Genomic DNA, 18,723 nt, shown 5'->3' with positions numbered 1-18,723 from the left:
CTTCATCAGAAAAGCTTTTCTGATGAAGGGTCTAGGCCCGAAACGTCAGCCTCTCTGCTCCTATGATGCTGCTTGGCCTGCTGTGTTCATCCAGCCCTGCACCTTGTTGTAATGAGGTTATAGCCTCATTTTTTGGAATATTCTTTTACTTGCTTGTTAGGCCGGTGTATTCTTCTCTCCATATCACTGGTTATGTGATGTAGGCCAAAGTGGTCTTAGAAATGTATTTGCCTATTTACAACTTATGAAGGGCATAGCGAGTGTGTGGAGAATTTTAGTTATGAATCTGTTTTACTAAATTTTGAAAAGCATGTTACAATGTGCTGTTTATTGTTGCAGTGGAGATTCCTTCAGGATTTAAAATAGAAGAACATTTGGAACACCAGGTCATAGTTTTAGGCTAAGGGGTGGCAGATTAAAAAAGAGATGAGGAGAAAGTACTTTTATCAAAGGGTTGGGAATCTACTCCAGGGTTATGGGGAGGGGCTAAGAAATGGACAAGATCAGCATGACACAAGAGTCCGTCAGGGGACTGAATTGCTTGTTCCTAGTTCTTATGTACCGCGAAGAGAGGGTAATTCCATATTAACTCCATTCATCCAATGAAAAGGGAGTGGTTATAATCTTAAAATGCAGTAGAGAGACTTTTCACTTGCACTATCATGATTCCTAGAGTCTTCTGCTGCGTGGCCAGGCAGCTGCCAGAATTTGATGGCAGCCTCATGAACAATTGCAGATCTAGACACTGTATTGGACCCTTCTGTAATTTTAAATGTCCTACTAGACGGACCATGTGCTATGCATAATCATTTCAACACATATGCTTACAGGCAAGTCCAAATCTAAGGACACTGGTTTAATAAAAAAATAGCCTTGAAAAAACCAATAAGGCATTCGGTAGAAGCTTCTTTTACTCAAAATGATGAGAATGTGGAACTTGTTATCACCACGAATGGCTGAGTGACAAGCATAGATGTATTGAAAGGGAAGCTTATTAAGTATGAGGGAAAAAGCTTTAGGATATGTTAATAGGACACATTTAAGTAAATCGGCAGGAGGTATGTGCAGACCATGAATCCTATTATACAGGAGGTCCCTGACTTATGGTCATCCAACTTGCGAACGCTCAGATTTACAAACACGTTCCCATATAGGGATGTAATTTTAAATATCAACATGTAGACATTTGCTATGAAATAACTCCACAGAGGCTGGTATCCCGTCATGAAATCACCCTTTGTTTACAAGTACATAGTACTTGACACTGGTCCGACTTCCTCAGAGCCAGCTCTGAGTGAACAGATCCTCTGACACTCCTGTTTATATCTGTCACCCAGGCTCTCTGCTTGGACCAGATTAACAGCCCCAATCAGGGAATTTATATTCTGAGGTCCACCTGGCTGATCTTGTTATAATCACTACATCTATACTTATGGTTGGCTGCTTTATATGGCCCTGCACAAACCAACTTGTGAATGGACTCAGGAGTGGAACCTGGGGATTGCCTGTATCATAAAATTCTACATAAAATCTTGCAGCCAATAGTGGGATGTTCAAAATGTGAAATTGGTACTAAACGAAGAAGAACTGTTTGTGTATTTATGAATAATGTGGAGTGCTGCTGACCTAACTACCAACATCATACCCAATATTAACCACCCAATACCTCTGGGAACACACTGAACCTATAGTATACCTTTCTGCCAATGGGTTCAATCTCAGGCTACCCACTATTGCCCTCCAAATTAAAATAAGATGAGTTTTTTGTAGTGATGGTGTCATAATATCTCTGAACAGGTTGATTAAGAAATAGCTATAATAAATCATAAATGAAATAGCTTCCTCTCACTGGCCTTCCTTCCCAATTAATGATAATGATTAGTAAGAAGTCATAGATTAAGAATTACTCATTGTTATTTGAAACTTTTCTTATTTACCTTGTTGTCCAGGAAATCCTGGCGAGCCTTTTTGTCCTGGACGCCCCATACCACCAGGAGGCCCATTACGACCAAGTGAACCAGTTGGACCTTGGCTACCTGTTTGTTAAAGAAATAACAGTGTTATGTTACTGTAGCAATTTATATTTACATGGTGCCCTTAATGAATGAAAGCATTTCATAATGTTTCAACAAAGCATCATGAGGCACCATTGACACACTGAAAGAAGTTTGGATGGGTGACTAAAGAATTAGGTTTTGAAGACACTTTTAAAAGTGAACAAGAATGTGGAGAGGTTTAGAACAAGAATTCTAGAGCTTGGCTTAGATAGCTGTGGGTGTAAGCACCAACAGCAAGGCTAGAGAAAATGGATGTGTAAGAGGTCAGAGGAGGAACACAGAATTCCTGGGGGATTGTAGGACTGGTAGAGCACTAGAAGGATAAGGAAGAACAGCCATGAAGGTATTTGAACCAATATAGGCCAACAAGCAAAGGGAGAATGATTGAATGGAACTTTGTATAGGTCAAGTTTTGAGGAATAGACATTTGAATGGGTTGAATGTTTTTGGAGGATGGAGAATGGTAAACCAGCCAGAATAGAAGTTGAATATTCAAGACTGGACAGAACAAAAGATTTGATGACTGTTTTGCTTGCAGATCAACTAAGGTAGGAGTAGAGGTGGGTCCTATTATAATCAGGAAAGTAGGCTCCTTTTGTGAGAGAAGATATTGAATTGGAAGCTCAGCTCAAGGTAAAGCAGGAGATTATGTACAGTTGGTGTGAGAGGAAATTCAAGCGGTGTGTAAGATGAATAAATGATGCACAGCTGCCAATTTTCAGCCAAGCAATGTTTGTGTAATTTTAATTAGATTTATAATGTGAAAGTTCCATTATTTGCTGGTCAATAGTGGCTAAAATATCTCCCTGAACAGAGGTACTGCAAGGTTAGGAGCAGTGGATACTTAACTTGTCATCCAGATGTAAAACTGATGTTGCAGATTAATTGCCTCGATATAGAAGCAACTGGGTTTTCATTTCCACTGAAATGCTAGTTTTACATTCAGTTCGAAATTTGAAAATCTACCTTAAGATTTAACACTCTGGAGTTAAGAGGGATGGCACAAATATTAGGTAATAAATAGGAAAGAGGTGAAAGCATGATCAAATGAATATGGGGTTAGACATTTATTTAGACCCTGTTTTGCCTGAATCTGGACATACCGGACAATGGAGACTGGGGATTTTGTTCAAATATATGCCTTGGACCTTGTTAGCATAATTCTTTAGTGAACTGCTGGCAACAATTATATGTCCGATAAAAGCTTGCAACTTTCCAGCACAATTTGAAACAGTTAAGGAGATCTAGTCCGGGAGGAATTTGAGATGGACAGTGGGAGGTAGGAATGACTGTGAACTGGTAGTTGCTTGGGTTACAGTTATGTTGCAGAAGAAGTATTTCATAAGACCATAAGAAATAGGATTAGGAGTAGGCCATTCTGGTCCCTTGAGCCTGCTCTGCTATTCAATAGGATTGATCTTGTTCCTAGTAGCTCCAAATTAAGGTAATTTAAGATTGAAGTTAGCTAACATTATGACTGGCTATTGCACCTCTCAGTGTGAACAAATTTCTGAAAAATGTGCTAATGCATTATCTTTATGTTCCTCATTAATGTGTGCAAGGAGTCTTCTTTATTTCAAGCAGCTGTTAGTGTTGCTAAAACGTAAAAAGACCCAATATAGCATTCAGGCTCGTTGTGGATACAATACAAACCCCACAAAATCAATTAATTTTGCCCCTTTTAACATCTAAAATCACCAAAATAAGTTGTTTTTCATCACAATGAGTTTACAGTATTTGTGAGAATTGCCTTGGACTAAGACTCAAATTTTAGGTTCCTTTAGTGTTTTAAAAGTACCGATACATCCAGGTGGTCCAGGAGATCCAGGAGTTCCACTTCGTCCTTCAGGCCCCGGTGGACCCGGGAGTCCGGAATCGCCCTTTACAGGTATTGTTGATATAACAGATGGCAGCCCTTCTGGACCTAAGAGCAAACAGGTGATATAGAAACAATTCCAGAATGATACACCTACATTTTTTTCAAGTCATGTCTAAATCCTTTAAGTGCTCCTTAATTCAAACTACTAACAAGATTATAATAAATACGAAGGCCCGAAATATCCTGAGATTGTACTTCTGGAAAAGTGACCAATTTTCATTTTTCTCAAAACTAATGAACTGCAGAATACCACAATCACAATCTTGTAGCTTTGATTCCTTACTTCGCAGAAGAGTGTTCAATTTGCCACAGAGAGTATTGGATATCTTAGCAGAGGTTTTACAATGTGCTTTACTAAACTCAGTTTCAAAATTAAAACCTGCTTATGATCCAGTGTGGGACATGATCACTCTCATCTTTCTAATACTTATCTCATGTAGCAGGCAGTGACATCTCAACATCATGAAACCCAATATGGCCCAGACGTATTTCAGATTCATTGTATTTTCCTTTTGGGTTTTGAATGCACCAATACTTCAAAAATAAACATCTAGAAATTTTAGCTCCTAACCCAGTGATTTCAATATTATTTTTCCCAGTCTTTGCTCTTGTTAACTTGTAAGGTTACCTGGTTGCCCAGGCAGTCCTGGCAATCCTGCATCTCCAGTCTGGCCTTTGACTCCTTTGTCACCTTGTAAACCTATAGTAAAAAAAATTAAATGAGAAATAAATAGAATAAGCAATACATAAACAAATGGCATGGTGGCTCAGTGGTTAGCACTGCTGCCTCAGTGCCAGGGTTCAATTCCAGCCTTGGGCAACTATCTGTGTGGAGTTTGCAGGTTCTCCCCGTGTCTGCGTGGGTTTCCGCCTGGTGCTCTGGTTTCCTCCCACAGGCCAGAGGTGTGCAGGTTATGTGGACTGGCCATGCTAAATTGTCCATGGTGTCCAGGGATGTGTGGGTCAGGTGTGTTAGCGATGTGAAATGCAGGGATAGGGTAGGGAGATGGGTCTGGATGGGATGCTCTTTGGAAGGTCTTTTTGGACTTGTTGGGTTGAATGGCCTGTTTCCATACTGTGGGGATTCTATGAGTCTATGAAACCACTCTCCCCAGTAAGCCCATCAGGACCTGAAGAATATTAGTTCATTGATTATGACATTGAATCCCATTACATGTTTATACTTCTAATGTAATTTCAATGCAAATTGAAAATCTCATTTTCTAGGAGCATCCTGGAAAGTCACGGTGCCGCTTGTTGTTAGAGCCTCATTCAGTTGGTTTTTCACTGACAAAATTCACACAGAACTGATTTTATGCTGTTTTTATACCAAAGCACCTTTATGGATGAATTTCCTCAATAGTTTATGTCACTTTCTAGACACATCATCCAAAACCTGTTGGTACTTAATTATATCTTCTACCTCCCCAATAACCTCTGCAAAATCTTAATTTGGAGAAACACAGCTGGTCAGGCAGCATCAGAGGAGCAGGAAAGTTGACGTTTCGGGTTGGGTCCCTTCTTCAGAACTGGGGAAGGGAAGGGAGCTGTCACAATGTCCAGTGTCACAATGACATCACCCGCAAACCGGAGGAGCAACACCTCATATTCTGCCTTGGGAGCCTATAATCCAATGGCCTAAACATGGAATTCACTAGTTTTAAAATTTCCCCACCCCCTGGCCTCATCCCATGTCCAACCCACCCTCTCATCCCTGCCTTCTTGACCTGACACAACCTTTCCGTCTTCTCTCTCACCTATCTGCCCCACCCATCCCACTGACCAATCCCGACCACTCCCTACCTGCACTCACCTAATACCATCGCACCTACCTTCACCAGCCCCACCCCTCCTCTCTCTTTATTTCTGATCTCCCTTCCCCCTTCCCATTTCTGAAGCAGGGTCCTGATCCGAAACGTCAACTTTCTTGCTTCTCTGATGCTGCCTGGCCTGCTGTGTTCCTCCAGCTCCACACTGTGTTGTCTCTAACTCCAGCATCTGCAGATCTTGCTATCTCTAAAATCTTAATTTGGGGGTGTTTCCAAGTTTCACACAAATTGAGCTTTAACGTAGATCTACAGCTAAAAATTAAAATGTAGCGGAAAGCAAAGCCAACTGGTTGATGGGCAACTAAGATTTTTGGACAAGGACAGTATTCTCTTAGTGACTTTTGTTGAATTCTCTAGCTGAGACTGCATTTTACTCTCTGCTGTTTCGTCAGAGATTATGAACTTGCATACCGTTCCAGAGATTTAAGGACAGCTATTCAGGCACCACTCCATGCAATACTTGGGAAGTGCTGCGCCGTTACAGGTGCCTTGTTTTGGATGAAAGATTACAGTGATGACCTCTCTACTCTCAGTTGGCTGTTATGTTTATCCTTCAATCAACACCGTAGTGGGCCGAATCTTCCTAGCCCCTGAATGACGTGAGCAATGGCAAGAAAGTAGGGAGACTTGTGTGAGCCGGCCAGTGAGGAGATTCCTGAGAGCAAAAGGTCCCATTTTCCAAACAAGTGTTGAATGATGAAATAAGATTCTTACTAGAGAGCAGTGAGAGGCCTTTGCTGCATTAATGGCCTCGTTATTATATCTTCTCACCTCATTGATACGCAGCTGCCCATTCTCCCAACAGCTGGATAGAAACTAGATGGTGACAATTCCTGACATGAAAGTAAGAATGAGTAACTCCAGCTCACTTCTTGTTCCTCTGGCCCTCCATCATCATCAAGATCTTGAGGACACTCCATGGGCAGTGATTGCATGCATTTTTCACCAGAATGACCTTGTCTGCGCCAACAACGTTGGTTGCCAGTTTCTTTCCGTCTGATGAACTGGTGCAAATAAATGACTATGAAGGGCATCTGTGGACTGCCTGTGCTTGACCAGGGCATGACTGAGTTTTACAAAAGGTGCTAGAATCAGGAATCCTGGGAGGCCCCGGAAGTGGCTAGTATTTCTGCCTGTGGAGAGTGAAAAAAGTTGACGAGCAGGATGTTAAAGGGGCATGGAAAATAGGGAATAAGTGGAGTTTGGGAAGATGGCATGAGAAAACTCACTAGAGCTTGCAGAGAGAAACTTTCCAGGAAATCTGCCAAAATTAAAATTCAGCCTAAAAAAACATTATCTGATCAGCAATCAAGTGTTGTTTGTAGGAACATTTTGCTGTTCTTCCTGCATTACAACGGTAACTACACCTTGAGAGAACGTCATTAGCTGTAAAGTGTTTCAGGATATCCTTCGATTTCAAAAAGTGCTACATAAGTGCAAGTTGATCTTTTCCCTTTGTAATGATTTAGTTGATGGTCAACTGCTTTGGTCAGTGATTCATGCTTCTGGACTAATCTGATGGTTCCCTCATCCTCCTCCTCCCAATTCTGCCTCCGTCATTGAGAATTAGTGGAAATTAGATTAGAATGGGTGAGAGATTCACTTTGTGCATTTCCTGAACAGTAGTCAAGTAAGAATGATCTTCCCTCAGTGTGAAAAGTTACATTTGTATTACAGGGCTAGAAGCAGACGTAATGTTCCCTTAATCGGAAGTTATGAGGAGACTGCAAGTAAGTACTGACCATTGCAAGTTTATGCTGGAATTGTAGCATTTATCATAAATTTTCAACAACCTTATACATAGCAAAAAGACCCAAACTCCTGAGTAATACCTGGGAACCCAGGGGTACCGGTTGAACCCCGCTCGCCTTTGGGACCTTGAGCTGATGTGCCTGGAATTCCCTGCAGAGTTGAAGAGAAAGATCAACAAACATAGAAATAAATGTTCTGTCTGGCAGTAGGTGAGGGCATCAATTTGTCCATCAGAAGTTTCCATTAGAAAAATTACCTTTGTGTGAACTAAAGTAGAAAGGCTATCATGACTACATTTCCTTGCTGCCTGTTATATGTTTTCCTACTTACTATCCCCAGGTAATGTGTATGCTGTAACAACATCTTATATTTACATCTGTTTCCACAAGGATTACTGTGTGGGTATCAACAGGCCCCTAACATGAATGAATATCCTCTGTTTTCTTCATGAGGATATCTATACCAACATGACCATACCCGCAATATTTACAGGGACGTAGATTAGGTGCAGGAAAACATGGAGGATGCTTGGCAAGGTCTATTTTCCCTTTTTGGTAAGCACACGGAGTGGGGGGGGCAATAGATTTGGGTTGGGGATGGAGAGAGACCACTGAGGTGGGAGTCGATGGCCTAGTGGTATCATCGTTGGACTATTATTCCAGAAACTCAGCTAATGGTCTGGGGACTGGAGTTTGAATCCTGCCATGACAGATAGAAAATGATGAGCATGAAACCCCTGTTGGTTGTTGGAAAAGCCCAACAAACTCACTGATGATGTCAGGTAGAGAAATACCACCTGGGCTGGCTACATGTGAATCCAGGCCCACAGCAATGTGGTTGAATCTTAACTGCCCTCTGAAGCTACTCTGTTGTATCAATTGCTATGAAGTCTCAACAAAGAGATGAAACTGGATCGACCACTTGGCATTGACCTATGTCTTGAAAAGTCAATGGCACAAATAGCCCTTTTGACCCTGCAAAGTTGTCCTCACTAAAACTGGGGAGGCTAGAGCCAAACGGGAGAGTTGTCTCACAGACTAGTCAAACAACAGCTTGACATAGTCGTACTCATGGAATCTTACCTTACACTTGGGAGGGAGTTACACAGGGAGTCCTCAACATTGACTCTGGACCCCATGAAGTCTCATGGCTTCAGGTTAAATATGGGCAAGGAAACCTCCTGCTGATTACCCATGTACTGTTTTCCCTCAGCTGATGAATCAGTACTCTTCCATGATGAACAACGCTTGGAGGAAGTGCTGAGGGTGCCAAGGCTGCAAAATGTACTGTGTTTGGGGATTTCAGTGTCCACACCGAGTGGCTCGATTGATCCAGCTAGCTGGGTCCTAAAGGACGTAGCTGCTAGACTAGGTCTGCTGCAGGTGTTGAGGGAAAAACATACTTGACCTCGTGGCATTTCACTAATACCATGCTAAATGGGACCAACTTCGAACAGACCTAGCATCTCAAGACTGGGCGCTAGGCACTGTGGGCCATGAACAGCAGCAGAATTGCAACTTCATGGCCTGGCATATCCCCCACTCAACCATTGCTGTCAAGCCAGGGGATCAACCCTGGTTCAATGGAGAGTGCAGGAGGGTATGCCAGGAGCAGTGCCAGGTATATCTAAAAATGAGGATCAAACTGGTGAAGCTACCAAACAGAATTACCTGCATTCCAAGCAGCATAAGCAGCAAGTGATTGACAGAGCTAAGCAATCCCATAACCAATGGATCAGATCTAAGCTGTGCAGTCCTGCCACATCCAGTTATGAGTAGTGGTGGACATTAAGTAACTCACTAGAGGAGGAGGCTTCACAAATATTCCCATCTTCAGTGATGGAAGAGCCCAACATATTAGTACAGAAGATGATGCTGAAGCATTTGCTGCAATCTTCAGCAAGAAATGCTGAATGGATGATCCATCTTGGCCTCCTCCAATGGTCACCAGCATTACAGATACCCGTCTTCAGCCAATTTCTTGATGAATGTTTGTGTGCATGTGGGCAGGCGGGGGAGAATGGGTTGGTGCAGGTGCCATTCCCCACACAAACCACTTTCTGTAAAAAAAAAAGTTGCTGCTCTTGTCCTTTTTTAAATCTTTCTCCTCTCACTCTAAAAATATGGCCCTTCAGTTTTGAACTCCCCCACCCAAATGAAAAGACCCTTGTCATTCATCTTATCTATGCTCCTCATGATATTATAAGCCTCAATAAGGTCACCACTCAACATCCTATGCTCCAGTGAAAAATGTCCCAGCCTAACCAAGCCTTTTTATATCTCAAACCCTCCATTCCTGGCAACATCCTGGCTAACCTTTTCTGAACCTTTTCTAGTCTAATAATATCCTTTCTATAACAGTGCAACCAGAAATACACACAGTACTGCAGAAGAGGCCTCACCAATGTCCTGTACAACCTCAACATGATGTCCCAACTCCTATACTCAACGGTTTGGGCAATGAAGGCAAGCATGTTAAATGACTTCTTAATTACCCTGTCTACCTGTGACACAAATTTCAAAGAATTATGCACCTGAACCCTTGGGTTTCTCTGTTTTACGACACTACCCAGGGCCTACCATTAATAGTTTGTATTACCTGTCCTTGGTTGTATTACCAAAATGCAATACCTCACATTTATCCAAACTAAACTCCATCTGCCACTCCTTAGCCCATTGACCCAATTAATCAAGATCTTCTTGTAATCTTCACTGTCCACTATACCACCAATTTTGATGACATCTGCAAACTTACTAACCATACCTACTATATTCTCATCCAAATCATTTATATAAATGACAAACAAAAGTGGACCCAGTACAGATCCTTGTGAAATACCAGTGGTCACAGGCTTCCAGCCTGAAAGTTCTTATCTAGTTTTACACCGCTTATAGACAGTAATGGAAGGGAATTGGAGTTCTCAGCTTATCTCTCCTTCTTTATCCAGTTAGCTCAGAAAAGGCTGTCTATGTTTGGATATTGCACATGTACTGCTATAGAATTCGGAAGTGACCTTAAAATTCAGATTTGGGGACTATATGCTGCACGTGGCGGAGGCGATGGCCTAGTGGTATTATTGCTGGACTGTTAACCCAAAGACCCAGATAATGTTCTGGCGACCTGGGTTTGAATCCCGCCATGGCAGATGGTGGAATTTGAATTCAATTAGTATCTAGAATTAAGAATCTAATGATGACCATGAATCCATTGTTGATTGTCAGGAAAAACCCATCTGGTTCACGAATGTCCTTTACGGAAGGAACCTGCCATCCTTACCTGCTCTGGCCTACATGTGACTCCAGACCCACAGCAATGTGATTGACTCTTAACTGCCCTCTGGGCAATTAGGGATGGGCAATAAATGCTGCCTAGCCAGCGATGCCCTCATCCCGTGAATGAATAAAGAAAACAAAAACTGCCACAACCCCCGTCAACCTCGTTGGGAGACTTTGGCAGTTTGGAAATCTATCCTTTCAACAATAGGGCACGTACCTTACTCCAGTTCATACAGATGAGATGAAATTGTTTTCTCATTGTAAAAATGTTGGGCTTTTGGAACGACAGTCTGATCCCCGCTGCTAGTGAGCGTAGGATAAATCTGTTCACACAAATTAATAATCTCATTCTGAGAGAATTATTTGAGATAACAAAAAGATGATATGGTCCTGCAAGGGACACAAGTTCAACTTTTAGCACTTTGAATTTAGCTTCCTCAATTGCTCTAAGGTGATAATTCAGTTTCATTTGGAGTGGGGGTTGGGGATTTCAGGTTGTGTAACCTAAGCATCTAAATGCATTATCTCCAAATGTGTGGTGAGGGAATGGGGAATGCAAAGTAGTTCAGTCTTAAAGAAATTGAAAGTTAAATATATCTTCTAGGGGTAGAGCAAGTTATAGATAGCCAAGACTTTATTTGATTATAAGGATGCGTCATTTAAGTCTGAGACTTTGGGACTTTATTCAGGATAAGCAGACTCTTCTTCCTGACCTATCAAAAGTAAGGTGGTCATTTAAAGAGAGATTTTCTTAATTTGAGCACTCTGTGGTTGATGCCAATATCAGATATCAGCAAAAAGCACATACCAACCATTATTTTCCAGTCATTGTTTTTGATATAATTTCTTAGATATGTGCCCAGAGTAGAAAAAAAATTTCCATTTAATACTAAATTGTTGCTAAATCATAGTTATTTTGGTATAATGAGTCCCAAATTAGGAATTAGGTTCGAGACATCCAACTTCATTCCATGTAAGGCCTGATTATCTGACTTTCCTCTTCTGACAGGAGTCTCGGTGCATTTCAGAAATGTGACCATATGTGGCACAGTATTTTCTGACCACTAATTTATTGCATGCATCTTCATTGTGAAGACTGATTAACACCTCATCTCTCTAGGTTCCATTCCAAAGGCAAAGATATAAAGCGACTTACTGCAACATTGGATGTTATTTTATGATATGAACTGTGATTGTGGCTTTGTAACTGAACAGACTGTAAAAGTCATTTTTTTTAAAATGTCATCTTTATCACCCCAAATTGTGTGTTAATTTGGTCATAAATGGAATTGTGCCTTCCGTCACAACTATAATGCATACAAATAAGAGCTAAAAATATATTTGACAAGTTCCTTACTGGTTGTCCTTTTGCACCTGGTTCACCCCTGTCACCTGGGTTGCCTTGAAATCCTGGGAGACCAGATGATCCTTTGTTCCCCTTCAGACAGTCTGGCCCTGGCAGTCCAAACAATCCCTTTAATCCACGAGGACCTCAACATAAAGAGCAGACTGAATTAATTAGAATATTTTCCAATATTTTACTTATTTCATATATATTTGTTAAATATTGACACATTAGGAGTGGATTAAATGGGTAGCGTGGTGATTCAGTTAACTAGGCAGAAAGTCGATGGCAAACCTGCTGCTGCCATTTTCAGAAGCCCCAACAAACGGAAAGACAATCAGGTAGTCAGCTGAGATCCTGCCTCCAAGAGGTTTTGTAAAATCAGAGGGCTGGCATCTCAGTAGCTCCACTTGTAGTGGAGGCCACTACTGGGAGGGAGGGGGAGAAAATCTTACTTCCATGGGCCACAGAATGCCTGTTTAGAAAGTCTTTGTTTTCACTCCAACTCCATCCAGCCTTCATGAAGGCTGTCAGCTTTATCTGAGCAGCCTCCCCAAACAGTACAGCCCTTCTCTGTCAGCGGTATATGAAGTGGCCATAAATTGGCTTTGAGTTGGGAAGACCAAGCTTCACATCCTGATGTAGTCACAGGGAGTTGGGGGAGGGGGGTGTGGGCAATGATGAATACTCCATTTAGTACCTTTCATTCCATTTCTAAGGCCCCCAACCTATTAATCCACACCTAAGGGCTCCATTAGATTCTGAAACAAAAAGAAATTGCCAAAGGAACTCAGCAGGTCTGGCAGCATCTATGAAGAGAAAACAGTTAATGTTTCAAGACCAGTGACCTTTTTCAGAACACGTCTTTAGATTCTGCCTCTCATGTGGATACACATTCATACCAAAAGTAGATATTTCAGGTAATAGAAATTAGTTTCCAATAACAATTATACCAGTTGATTTGTAAATACTACTATTTTATAAAATGTTTAACTACTTAACATTGCATCCCCATTAAGATGGTAAAGACATCAGTTATAAAATATCCAATTGTATTGGCAGCCTTCATAACAATTCAATCAATAAAAACAAACTAATCTTTGGCTGGTCAAGTAATTTCTGATGTTAATTGGCAATGCTAAACCACCCTATAGCATCACAGTGGAAGTCAGCCTTGGGTTTAATAGCATTTATAACTTTTTCTTCTAATAATTGTATCATATAACACTTGAAAACTTCAACTGTCACTTTTGGAAAAGTACAGATTTAGATTTTAGATTTTATTATCACATGTACTCATGTACAGAAGTACAGGAGTACAGTGAAAAGTGCATAATGTCACCACACATGGCGCCATCTTAGGTACCAAGGTACCTAGGTACATAAAAGCTTAGGTACAAAATAGTAAGAGAAATGAGAGTTAAAAAAGTTAAGCATTACTTCATAGAATAGTAGAAAAATAAAGAAATAGGTTGTAGTTTATATTAAAGTCTTCCGTAATTTAAACTAGGAAAATAAGGGATTAAGTCAGAAGTTTAACAGTCTTGGAGTCCTCTGCTTATCTTGCTCTGCTATCTGTTGACGCCACCACCACACATGCAATCGGGAACATGCCTAGGATCTGCTCACACGCTGAATTGAGACACCACCATAAGCCTCCGCGAGACCAGGCCAAGACCTACCACAAGCCGCTGGGAGACCAAGCCAGGACTCGCCGAAAGACCAAAGCGGGGAAAAGAAAGAGGAGGAAACAAGGACCATAGGAGCTCCAGTTGGAGCGTATTACTCAGCTGCAATTTTGACTGGCTGGGAGACTGCATTTTCTCCACAGTTGCTTCCAGCTTGTGCCGGAAATATTGAAGATGTAGCAAATTCCTCCTTATAAACTGTTATTGTCAGACATGGCTCCCCTGAACAAATAGGTAATTTGGAACAATTCACCCACTCACACCCACTCTTGCTCTGCATCTTCATTAAAGCTAGAAGTGGACAAATTTGATGCAGGTTGGGATTGGATTTGATTTTTTTAAAACATTTCTCTCCCAACCCATTCTTGTGGGTAAAATTAGCTGCCACAGCATTTTAATTTATAGAGTTAATATGCTATAACTTATAGCGACTAGGTTTTACCTGCAGGCCCAGGGGTGCCTTGAGGTCCTCTGTTTCCTTTGGGACCTTGAATACTCATTCCTGCAGGACCAGGTGGGCCAGATTCACCGGGGAGGCCAGGAGGCCCAGGAGGACCTATGTCACCTCGTGGACCAGGAGGGCCTCCTTCACTCTCATCACCTGGAGGTCCTGTATCTCCTTTAGGACCTGTTTGATTTCAAAAAGAAAATAAATTTTTAATAATGTGAACAGCACCATGACACATTGTAATGATTGGAATGAGGACCAGGTGGATCTCATTGAGTACAAGATCCTGATTGGGGTTATTAACCTGGGCCAATCAGGGAGTCCCAGATTCAGATATAAACAGGAGATTACCTGCCCCTCTTCCATGGCAATGCGTGGACCCAGGTGTCCCTGGAAAAGGAACACATGGTATGCACCGGCACTCTCGATGCCTTTCGGGAGAGGTGGGTACCACAGGGTGTGGAGTGCTTTATTTCTCACTCGAACTCTGTTTTGATTTGATCCCTACCCCTTCCCCTCACTTTTTCGTTCATATAGGTATTGCCCCCACAGGGGCTCTGCTTGCCACTGGTTCTTTGGTCACATGGGTGTTTTTCCTGATGGACTATCAATAAAGTTATTTACACACCTGGTGTTTTTACTATGTCTCGCACCTGGACATGCACACATGGGTAAAAAAAGAAAAAGAAAACAAAAGCAGGAGATTAAGAAAATAATTTTAAAAAAGGGAAAAAAAGTATAAACAGGAGATTCAGAGAGTCTCCTCATTCTGGGGACTGGCTCTGAGCTAGCTGGTCAGAGCCCATGTACTGTGCACATGTAAATAAAAGGTGATTTAGTGATGGGATACCGGCTTCTGTGCCCAATTGGCAGTTATTTCACAGAAACAACAATTTTCCACACATGCAATGGCAGCAGGCCATTTTTTTCTACTGGCAGCATGTCAATAATTGAAATCTATGGATGCAAACATCATAGACTTTAGACTTATAATTTTTTAATATGCACTTCTAGTGGGAAGAGTTTTGTGACTAACATGTATTACAATGTTACCCATCTATATTTCAATTTTCACATGTACATGTTAATCTGACCTGATTGCCCACATGGGCCTGGTTGGCCTTTATATCCTCTTCCAGGTAAACCTGCAGGTGAGAAAAATATCTGTATTTAGCTTGAACTAAAACTAATGTGCCTTCTTGTGGCATAGTGGTAGTGTCCTTTCAAACCTGGGCCATCATTCAACGAGATTATGGCTGATATTCAACCTTAATGTCATTTTCCTGCAGTTTTCCCATGTCCCTTGATATCTCGTTTATCTAGAAATCTATTGATTTCTGTCTTAAACTTAGTGACACAGTCTTTGCAGCCTTTCAAGAGGGGAGACAACTCCAAATCTGAGTGAAGAAATTTTTTTTCATCTCAGTTCTAAATGACTGGAAGTTTGAGACTGAGTCTCCTTGTCCAGCCATCACCATCTCCTTCCCCACTCCACCCCACTAGCCAGATGAAACATCCTTCCTGCACCTACCCTGTTGAACTCTTTAAGAAATTTGTATGCTTTTTGAACGCAGTCTACCAGTAATGTTTATTGAACTTCCTGCTAAAATGCCTGACATTTGAACGGAAATGTTATTGAAGATGAACTCAAAATACTTTTTCAGGAGTAGCTCACCTGGATCTCCCTTCAGTCCATGAGGACCTGGAATACCATCAAGTCCTTGCCGGCCCTTTGCACCTGTTAATCCTGGTGGACCATGGCGACCTGGCATTCCTATATTGGATTTGGGATATCAAAAAAAAAGGAAGAAAAGCTTTCAACATTTGTTTCATAGGGTTAACCAGCAGTAAAAAAGAAATTACTTTCAATTACTTAGACAGGAACAGGAGAATGTGGATTAGAAACAGTTATTTGAGGGCAAATCTACCTCTGGCATGTGGGAGGCTTTTAAAGACCAATCGACTAAAGTGCAGGACTTGCATGTCCCTGCAAAACTGAAGGATAGGATGGCAGGATTCAGGAACCATGGATGACTTGGGAAATTGTAGGGTTAGTCAAAAGAAAAAGAGAAGCATACGACAAGTCTAGGCAGCTACAAACTGATGAAGCCCTGGAGGATTACAGAGAAATTAGGAAGGAATTTAAATGCACAATTAGGAAGGCAAAAAAGGGGCCATGAAATGTCTTTAGCAAACAGTCAAAGAGAATCCCAAGACTTTTTATGTGTATGTTAGGAGGAAGAGGATAACAAGGGAAAGAGTAGGCCCACTCAAGGATGAAGGAGGGAATTTATATGTAGAGCCACAGAAAGTGGGGGAGATCCTAAATAAGTACTTGTTATCGGTTTTCACCAAGGAGAAGGGCATGACTAATTTTGAGGTCAGGGATGAGTGTGTGAATACTCTAGAGAATGTCAACATATTGAAAGAGGAAGTTTTGGGAATCCTGAATTGCATTAAGAGAGACAAGTTCCCAGGACCAGATGAGATTTACCCCAGGTTACTCAGAGAGGCAAGGAAGGAAATAGCTGGGGCATTGGCAGATATCTTCACATCCTCATTGACCACAGGTGAAGTTCCAGAGGACTAGGGAGTAATGAATGTTGTTCCCCTGTTTAAGAAAGAATGCATGGATAATCCTGGAAACTATAGGCCGGTAAGCAAGACGTCTGTGGTGAGGAAACTCTTGGAGAAGACACTGAGGGAGAAAATGTATTCGCATTTGGAGGAAACTGGACTGGTTAGGGACAGGCAGCATGGTTTTGTCCAGGGAAGGTCATGTCTCATCAATCTGATTGAATTTTTTGAAGAGGTAACAAGGATAATTGATGAGGGAAGGGCTGTGGATGTAGTTTATATGGACTTCAGTAAGGCATTTGATAAAGTCCCACATTCGGGGTGGCCTGGCTAGATGGATAGAAAACTGGCTTGGTCATAGAAGACAGATGATACTGGTGGAAGGATGTTTTTCAGAATGGAGATCAGTAATTAGTGGTGTTCCGCAGGGGTCAGTCTTTGATCCTTTGTTGTTTGTAGTATATATAAATGATCTGGAGGAAAATGTGGGTGGTCTGATAAGCAAGTTTGCTGATGAAATAAAGATTGGTGGAGTTGCTGATAGTGCCAACGATTGTGAAAATATACAACAGGATATAGATAGATTGGCGACTTGGGCACAGCAATAGCAGATGGAGTTTAATCTAGACAAATGCGAGGTGATGTATTTTGGAGGATCAGATTTAGGTGTGAATTGCATTGTAAATGACAGAACCCTTAGGAACACTAACATTCAGATGGATCTGGGTGTGCAGGTCCACAGTTCCCTGAAAGTGGCAATACAGGTGGCCAAAGTGATTAAGAAGCATATGACATGCTTGCCTTCTTCGCCCAGAGCATGGAGTACAAGAGTTAGCAAAACATGTTGCAGCTATATAAAATTCTTGTTAGGCCGCATTTGGAGTATTGTGTGCAGTTGTGGTCACCACACTACCAGAAGGATGTGGAAGCTTTGGAGATAGTACAGAGAAGGTTCACCAGGATGTTGCCTGGTCTACAGGGCATTGACTATGAGGAAAGGTTAAAAAGACTAGGATTGTTTTTACTGGAAAGATGGCGGCTGAGAGGAGACCTGACAGAGGTCTATAAAATTATGAAATGCATAGATAGGGTGAATAGTCAGAGGCTTTTCCCAGGGTTGAAGTTTCAATTACAAGGGGGCACAGGTTCAAGGTCAGAGGGGGAAAGTTTAAGGGAGATGTACAAAGGAAGTTTTTCATGCAGAGTGGTAGCAGCCTGGAATGCACTACCAGAAGAGGTGGTGGAAGTGGGCGCATTGAAGACATTTAGGAGGCACCTGAATGGGTACATGAATAGGGAGGGAATAGAGCAATACGGAATGAAAAATGGCAAGTTTGTTTTTAGATAATTACGGCATGATCGTCGGCACAGGCTTGGAGGGCCAAAGGGCCTTTTCCTGTGCTGTACTTTTTTATTCATTCAATGGTATAATAGCTGGGTAAAAAAGCAGTAACAAACATTTAAGAGATAACAAGGTGTAGAGCTGGATGAACACAGCAGGCCAAGCAACATCAGAGGAGCAAGAAAGCTGACGTTTCGGTTTGAGTACACTTACTTTTACCTTCATACATTACAACTAACAACCAGAGCGATGTTGCTAAGGTCTTGAATTGTGGGAAGCTAAAGAATTGTACTTTTATTATTCACTTGTGGGACGTGGGCATTGCTGGCTGGCCATCATTTGTTGCCTGTCCGTAATTTCCCAAGGAGGCACTCGCCTCCTTGACCTGTCCGTCTTCCCTGGAGTGACCAACGCCCATCCTAACTCCCCACCTATACTCACCTTTACTGGCTCCATCCCCATCTCCCTGACCTGTCCATCTTTTCTCCCACCTATCCGCTCCTCCCGCCTCAACACCCACCCCCACCTCCT

The 18,723-nt window shown here is 41.8% G+C and overlaps 1 protein-coding gene across 1 annotated transcript in view; it reads right to left on the bottom strand.

Annotated features, from left to right (window-relative positions):
- Window positions 1-1,929: 1,929 nt before the first annotated feature.
- Window positions 1,930-18,723, bottom strand: part of LOC109918187 (collagen alpha-1(IV) chain-like) — a 197,314-nt gene continuing 180,520 nt past the window's right edge. The window contains exons 25-32 of the mRNA XM_048604479.1: window positions 15,949-16,047; window positions 15,368-15,418; window positions 14,268-14,453; window positions 12,150-12,283; window positions 7,598-7,667; window positions 4,565-4,636; window positions 3,856-3,981; window positions 1,930-2,036 (exon numbers count right to left, since the gene is read on the bottom strand). Of these exons, the coding sequence (XP_048460436.1) occupies window positions 1,930-2,036; window positions 3,856-3,981; window positions 4,565-4,636; window positions 7,598-7,667; window positions 12,150-12,283; window positions 14,268-14,453; window positions 15,368-15,418; window positions 15,949-16,047 (845 nt within the window). The remainder of the gene's footprint in view (window positions 2,037-3,855; window positions 3,982-4,564; window positions 4,637-7,597; window positions 7,668-12,149; window positions 12,284-14,267; window positions 14,454-15,367; window positions 15,419-15,948; window positions 16,048-18,723) is intronic.

The sequence above is a fragment of the Rhincodon typus genome, chromosome 13 (assembly GCF_021869965.1).
Source record: "Rhincodon typus isolate 14 chromosome 13, sRhiTyp1.1, whole genome shotgun sequence".
NCBI classification, from domain to species: Eukaryota; Metazoa; Chordata; class Chondrichthyes; order Orectolobiformes; family Rhincodontidae; genus Rhincodon; species Rhincodon typus.
Note: the sequence above shows the minus strand (reverse complement) of the source record. Positions and strands in the feature narration are given on the sequence as shown.